The 7,839-nt window shown below is 32.3% G+C and overlaps 1 protein-coding gene across 2 annotated transcripts in view; it reads right to left on the bottom strand.

Moving 5' to 3' along the window:
- The window catches only part of LOC107615796 (protein SIEVE ELEMENT OCCLUSION B-like), a 28,755-nt gene that overhangs the window by 18,097 nt on the left and 2,819 nt on the right, over positions 1-7,839 (bottom strand). For both annotated transcript variants that reach the window (XM_021112148.1, XM_016317826.2), the window contains 4 exons: positions 5,630-6,048; positions 5,453-5,529; positions 4,923-5,065; positions 4,338-4,802 (listed from right to left, as the gene is read on the bottom strand). In XM_021112148.1, the coding sequence (XP_020967807.1) occupies positions 4,338-4,802; positions 4,923-5,065; positions 5,453-5,529; positions 5,630-6,048 (1,104 nt within the window). The remainder of the gene's footprint in view (positions 1-4,337; positions 4,803-4,922; positions 5,066-5,452; positions 5,530-5,629; positions 6,049-7,839) is intronic.

Below are 7,839 nucleotides of genomic sequence, written 5' to 3'. Positions count from 1 at the left end.
TGCTTCTGTGATAAAGAAGAAAAAGGTTCAAGACAAGAACTTTAAAATAGAAGACTGTTAAATATAAAAAAGAGGAAGGCAGAAGACTTAACCAAATTTTACCTTTTTTCTGTCATAGTCTTAGTTGAAGTTTTTTGTACCTTTTGTTTTTGTTATCTCGATATCTCTACTTTTCTCTTTAGAGCTTTTTGTGGGGGTTCTTTAGAGGTACCAGGATATGTTTTTATCGACCTCTTCATAATATCGTCAAATGAACAATCATATTGAGAGTAATAATTATCCCACCATTCGATGAAAGACTTGGTAACAAAGTCGCTATAAACAAAAGATAGAGGAGAATAGTGGCTTCGATTTTTCTCGCTGACATCAAGATATTTCTTAATATCTTCTTTCGATTTGAAGGTAACATGACAGAGAGCTGCGGATTTCCTTGGAAAGGGAGCTGGAATTGCTTGTGAAAAACTCATTTGTCTGGAAACATAATGTAGGGCATGAAGGTTTACATTGAATTGTTCCTTTTTAGTATTGAGGAATTCCCGTTGGGAATATTTCAATGGCAAGAAAGTTGGACCAGGTTATTGTTGTTCGAACCATGACTATCATCGTCTGAAAGGATATGGCGTTGAAACCATGATGGTCCACATCTTCAATCCGCAAAAGGGGCAAGCACTAGGTCTTCATTTCAAAAACTTTTGCATGAGTGGAATTTCAAAAATTCTTTCCAAAAAAGTTCATCGATCGAATGTGCATTTTTGAAATCTGGTTGTAAAGTGATCAATCAAAGGCTTTCAATGTTTTGTTTATCAAAAGTTGTGATTCACCCTTGTTTCATGTATTTTTTTAAGATGGCATTGAGCCAAAGTTGTAATAACCAAAAGGGGCCCTCTGTGCTGATTGAAGTCTTCTTCCGAAGACTATCGAGCATTTGCACTAACTCGTCATAAATATTTTCCAAAAGCAATTTGAATAAATTGAATTTGTGCCCTTCATGAAGCAAAGTAACTAATGAATGAACAATTTTTGCATTGAGATACTCCTCGAACAGAAAACAACAGCATTTAGCCAATAATAAAAAAGGCCACACATTCGTCTTCAGTAACAAGAGTGCCTGCCTTTCCCATATTGTGCTTAATAAACTCCCCATAAGAGTTTTTCTTAATGATATTGTATGTTCGATTGGGCTTCATATCGAACATAGCTATAGGATTGCCCATCAGAAGCCCAATAATAGCTACCACATCGAAGAGTGCAGGGCCAACCATCCCGCATGGAAGATAAAAGTTGTTTATAGTTTTGTTCCAAAAATATAGCGCAGCACCAATCATCTAATGATGCGTGATCGGTGGAAAATGGGAGAGTCAAAGGAGATCATGAATCCCATGTAATTTTCAAGCTTCACCTTTCACAAATTCAACCCTTTGGTACCAAATAAGGAAATTGGCATTTTTAAAAGAAATTTTGGCGTTCTTCCGGAAAGGTTGTTTACTATCGATGAAGGGTGATACAAGAAGATCTTGTTTAATAAGTAAGTCTTCCCCTTTAGCAGTAGGAAAATGGTGGAAGACTTTCTTGGCTTGGTCAGGGGATTTCAAAGTACTGACAAAACAATGCATGTCATCCTCAACAGAGAAGGGGAAGAGGATTTTCTTGTCATTTGTAGTATTGATTGGGTCCTCAATAACAATGTATGCAGCTCGAGATAGGATGCACAAATCGGATTGTTCGAAGGTTTTAGTTGCAATTTGTTTCCCTTTGTCTTTGGGTGATGTAGTTTCTAGAGTTTTAGATGAAAGCAATTACTTACAGAAAGGAAAATGGATGAACTTTGGAGTTGGAGCATAGAAGATTAGATGAAATCACTATGGCGTTAATGCAAGAATATTACTAGAGAAGAACGGCAAAGTGAAATGAGATTTTTTGAAGATGAAGGTTTCGAACTTTTTCAAAATTTGAAGACTTCCTTGAGAAGGTAAATGTTAAGGAGAGAGAAAACGATAATTAATGAGAAAACGTGCTATAGTGGGCCTTGTTTGAATTAATTAATTGTTTACGGATTTTAAATTTGCAAGATAGGATTGAACGTTTTAGCTCCAGTTTAATCTCGATAGACGTGTCAATTCTAAGAGGGTAATTTGTTAGTCAAAATAAAACAAGTTTAGAATATCGAGGTAGGAACTCATTTGGTATCTTTGAAGACAATGAAGCTTATTAGAAAGAACATATCGACAAGAGAGACGAGATCGATCGACAGGGCTCATCAAAGAAAAGTGAGATAATTGAAATGGTGAGGAAGTTGACAAATAAAGACAAACGATGGCAGGTATAACATCATTCAAGGCGCGGAAACAGTTACTCAAGAATTCACACACATAGGAAATATGTTGGATCTAGATTGGTTGAAGAGTCTTATAAATAGTTAAAGAAAAGAAGGAAAAGAGGTTGAAATTCAGTTTTAGAAAACACCCTTGCACACTCATATCCTCAGCGAATTTCTGAGTCTGCAAAGAGTTTTTTTTTATTTAGAATTCTTTCCATGTCTTTAATTTTCTTTTTAAGCTTTCTGTAACTTTTCCATTTTCTACAAATTTATTGATTTCCTTTAATATTTCAGTGTTTGTATTTAAAGAGCTAAGACGTATTTCTCTTAGCTCGGACTCGTGTGCAGGAGTGTTTGCGGTGCAGTTTGGTTTGGTTATTTAAAAAAAATCATCCGATTCGTTCGTTTATTAAAATTGCAGTTCAGTTTGGTTCGGTTATTTTGTCAAGATCATCCAAATCAAACCAAACCAATTAAAATCGGTTTGGTTTGATTCGGTTTTTTTGGTTTTTGGATTAATTCAAAGAAAAAACATGTCCAATTTAGTCAGAGTCATAAAAACAAAATTCCACACCAATAAAGAAATTATGTGCATAATTGTAACCCAGATGACTAAATAATTGTAACCCAAAACTAACAATCATAACAAAAAAACCAAATGACTAAATAATTTATGTACAGTTTTATCAGAGCCTAGATAATGAAAGGTAAAAAATCAAATTATTAGAAAGAAATAATCACAACCCAAAACTAATAATCATAACAACAAATTTAAAAAAAATTAAAATCAAAATCCTGAAATAAAAAGTAGAACCAACAATAAATGGAATAATCATAAGCAAACATCAAAAAAAAAATAAAAAGAACCAAATATCGGAAAAAGAATCGAAGATGGTGAGATGATGGTGAGATGACGGTGCGTCAGTGGCCACAAGGGAGTGGCTACGCTAGAGGGACATTACGGATTCAACGTCGGAGGCAAAGTGGAGGACAAACAACACGGCTTCAATGACGAACAACAAAAAGCCAGAGAAGAATGCCCAGATGGCTAGAGCACGACGGTGCTACGATTGTTAGAGATGGAAGGCGTAGGAAGAGGGGCTCGCTTAGTTGCTCTCTGTGCGCGATGGCAGTAGCAGCAGCACTGTGTGCGACGGCAACGACGTTGTGCGTATGCAGCGCTCTGAGTGAACGATGGCGAGGGAGCAAGGGAGAGAAATGGAGAGGCTACGACTGCGACGAGGGAAAGGGAAAGGCTGTGACGGCAACGGTAGAGAAGCTAACCGACTCTATGAGGAGGGGAATAGAGAGGGATTGAGTCTGAGTGATGGTTGAGGATTGGAGAAGATTGTGCAGCATAGGAGATGGGAAGGAAAGTGTGAGTGAGGGTGTTAGTGTATTGGGTTATTAGGGTTAGGTTTAATTTATGGATATTTTGGATCTTTAACTTATAGTTGCGGTTTGGTTCAGGTTTTCTACACTAGAACTGAAAATCAAACCGAACCAAAGTAAAAATAGCAAAAATTTAATTTTTCGGTTTTTTCGATTTTCAATTTATTCAATTTTCAGTTTTTTTAGTTTGGTCCGTCAGTTTTATTTGGTCTGGTTCGATTTTTAACATCCCTACTCGTGTGAATATAAAGAATATCAGAAAAAAATCTAGGAAACTAATATTGCACAAATAACAATACAGCCAACATTTAACATAAAAAAAGATATCTAAAACCCTTAAATATAAAAATGTTGGAAACTCAATTCAAAACATCTTAAATTAAAAACTAACAAAAATTTATTTTTAGTGGACTTTATGCTAAACTCGTTTGATAACTTACTATAGTGTTAGCTAATACTATATTGCTAATTCTCTAGTATTCTTCATCGTAGTAGTAGTATTATTATTATTGTTGTCGTCGTCGTGGTCATTTTACTTGAGCATATTTGTAGTGTTCTCATGTATCAATGATCTGTACATACTCTACGCAAATAAAAGTAGCAAGGATTGAAAAGTAGTAGTTCTTACCGTGACCCATGTTTGAATAGGAGGATGAATTTTAAATGCTGCGGGCCAAAACCATTTCCATTGTTGAGAAACAAAATATGAGATGGTAGCATAATCGAATGGGAAGACTTCTATGCCCCACAGAATGATCGGGCGCAGTGCATTTTGGTTCAAAACATTTCCATAAGCATCAGCCACCACCACAATAGGTTTACCTCGGTAATTCCACACTTGTTGCAATGGTTCGTAACCTTCTATGAGTGATAAATATTCCACCACATACCATGATGGCATCCTAGACTTCAAATACTGAAACCTTTCCTTATTGATTTCAAGGGTCCAATCTTCCACAACAGGCACCCACACAATCTTACCTATCTTATAATCGTGAATCCATGTTAGAGACGTTATTATCTCAAGGTCAATGTCAAGACCAGAAATGAACAAAAACAACTTCTCTGTTGTTATTAGTTCATCCAGGTTAAGCTGTCCATTGGCGAACCAAATTACAATTAGAAACGAGAAAAACATAAATTTGCAAATCTATATATAAACACACGGCATGTCATGGTGTTGAAATTTTATTATTACTGTCGCACTAATTACCAGTTCTTTGGTAGCATTGTTGGCAATTATATTATCAGGTTTGTCAACGTTGTTGGGATAGATTAGAGCTTTGAGAAGTTGCCAAATTCCTGGTGAAGGATTTTGGAAGGCCTCTAAACGCCAAATTAGATCTTCCAATGCCCCTGCAATAGAATAGAAGATAAACCTTAGAGTTAGTAAGTATAGATTTAAATAACGAGAAATGATTTAATTTTTTTATTTTTATAATTTAAAAAATAAATGTTAAATTTCTTAATTAATTTTTCCCGAGTTAACTAATAAAGTAGTAAAGTGTAAAAGTTGTGCTAGTGGCATTTATTTATGAGAAAGTCTAGAAGGTCAATATTTTTATTAAAATCTAGTTAATATTTAACTATTAAAAGAAAAATGAATAATCTTATATCATTAGATGTTATCTCACACCATTAAAATATTAATAATGACTAATTGATGACTACACATCACAAATTTTGCTAGACTCTAGCAATCCTCTTTATTTATTTATATAGTATGTGTGAAGATAACGTAACCTTGTTGGATTCTGATTTCCTCCAGAATAACGTTGAGTTTCTCAAGAAGAACCAAGTACTGGATCTCCTCCCTTTTCCTGATGAGTCAATCCAACAATTGTGGTAATATAGATTTGATTTTAACCAATATAAAAAATATAATGAGAGAGCATCTTCGATGTTAAAATTCGGACATACGTTTGATTAGCACAAGCAAAAAGGGAGAAAATTGCCCAATAAGCATAAACAGCACGATGATCTTTGCAGAGAGTTGGAAAATGCTTTATAGTGTATGATTTGTTTGCAAAGAGCTTCTCCAATGTGATGATCTTCTTTATGAGTTCCAGTGTAATTTTAACCAAATTACTTGTAAGATTTGAACCCGATTGAGCGGGCTTGTTCTCCTCTTTTGCAAGCGTGAGCACATGCAGCTCAAGCGCGTTCTCCTTCTGGCTCGCTTCCTCTGCCACTGTCAGTCGCAATGGCTTTCCATAGTTCAAAGCAAAAGCAGAGAGTGCTATCACTGTTTTAGCATCCCATGCGTAACTCCTCAGTTTCTGAAGAATTCCCACCACCGACTCGTGCACATTTGATGTGTTGAACGAGTGGCATGTCATCTGTAATAATTATCGAATGTCATCCTTAAAGTTAAAATATTTAAATTTAAATTTAAACAAAACAAAATAAAAATAAGAAATCAAAATTAAACTCTAACCAAACTAAAATTAAAATAATTCTATCAAAATCATTTTTTTTTGGTTTTAAGACCGGTATATATGATTTTTTTATTTTAATTAACAAAAATAATAAATACAATTATTTTTGGATGAGTTTTGAATATGTTAAAAAATTATTTAGTATACAACAATTTTGTAATTTTAAATGTGTTCATTAATGTGTACAACAACATGGTTAAATATTAGTACCACATAACAATAGTGATGACCACATTTGCTTTATGACAAATACCGTTTTCTTTTCTTTTGAGTATATGGAGATTTCTATTTTATTAATTTTGTATGTGTGGCTCAAAAAACTTGTTTAACAACTTCGTTCTTGGATTTTATTGTAGAAGAAGTGCTATATATATTGAGTTGTTCTCAAAACCAAAGTAGCAAAAGATAATCAATTTTTTGTTATTATTTGTGTTCAAAAAAATATTTATATTAAGAAAATATAAGCACAAATTTGATGAATTTCAGATGTATACTAAAAGTATTTTATATGTTATTTTATTATTTAGGATGTGTTAAAAATTATTTATGTAAAAAAAAATATAAACACAGATTTAAATGAATTTTAGATGTGACAAAAAATATATATTTTATGTGTTGCTTTATTACTTTAAATGTGTTATGAATATATATAAAATAATAAAAAAACATAAACAAAAAATCACACGAGACATATCATTAACGTTTTGAAATGTTAATATAACGTTGAATATCAACTTCTACTAATGCCTATGATGATACATATTCTTCATGAAACTATGGAATAAAAAAATTGAAGTTGCAGAATTTGTGAATTAAAAATGACAATAAACTTTTGTGAATAATAAAAAGTAAAAAAATTAAAATAGTAAATGAAGAAAAAAAATAAAAAAATTAAAATAGTAAATGAAAAAAACTAAAGTTGTAAATGAATTATTATTTATCTTGTCAAAAGAATAAAGAATCGTAATCATAAACCACATAATAATAAAAAAAAAATTAAAACACAGTGACAAACTTAAATAAAAATTAAAAAAAATAATATAATAAAATAATTAAATTTAAAAGCTGATTAAAGAATAATTTTTAAAGGACAAATAACATCATTGTTATAATAGTTATGATGTTTTAAAAAATTAGAGTAAAGTATTGTTTTTGTCCGAACGTTTGGGGTAAGTCCTATTTGTGTTTCTAACGTTTAAATTGTTCTATTTGTATTTTTAACGTTTATAAAAGTGATTCAATGTTATTCTACTATCAATTATACTAACAAATCAGATTATATTTTTCAATTATTCTCACTTGGATGTATTCATTCTCAATTAGATCTCACTTGAATGTGTTCGATTTTAATATTATACCCACTATTTGTATTTAGATTCAATTATGTCCCTAGAAAAATAAATTATGTAAATGTTGTAGGAATTAATTTCAACTTTTGATGAGCTATTTTTCGGAGTGGATCATCAATTCTATCACAGACATTTGTATTCTAACTTCAAGAAGAGATTTTTAAAACTCAAACTAAAGCGTTCATGATGAGTAATTGACGGCATGATAATATTGAATCACTTTTACAAACGTTATGGATACAAATAGGACGATTTAAACGTTAGGAACATAAATAGGATTTACCCCAAACGTTTGGGACAAAAACGATACTTTACTCTAAAAATTATTATTAAAATAAAAATA

The sequence above is a fragment of the Arachis ipaensis genome, chromosome B09 (genome assembly GCF_000816755.2).
Source record: "Arachis ipaensis cultivar K30076 chromosome B09, Araip1.1, whole genome shotgun sequence".
Classification (NCBI taxonomy): Eukaryota; Viridiplantae; Streptophyta; class Magnoliopsida; order Fabales; family Fabaceae; genus Arachis; species Arachis ipaensis.
Note: the sequence above shows the minus strand (reverse complement) of the source record. Positions and strands in the feature narration are given on the sequence as shown.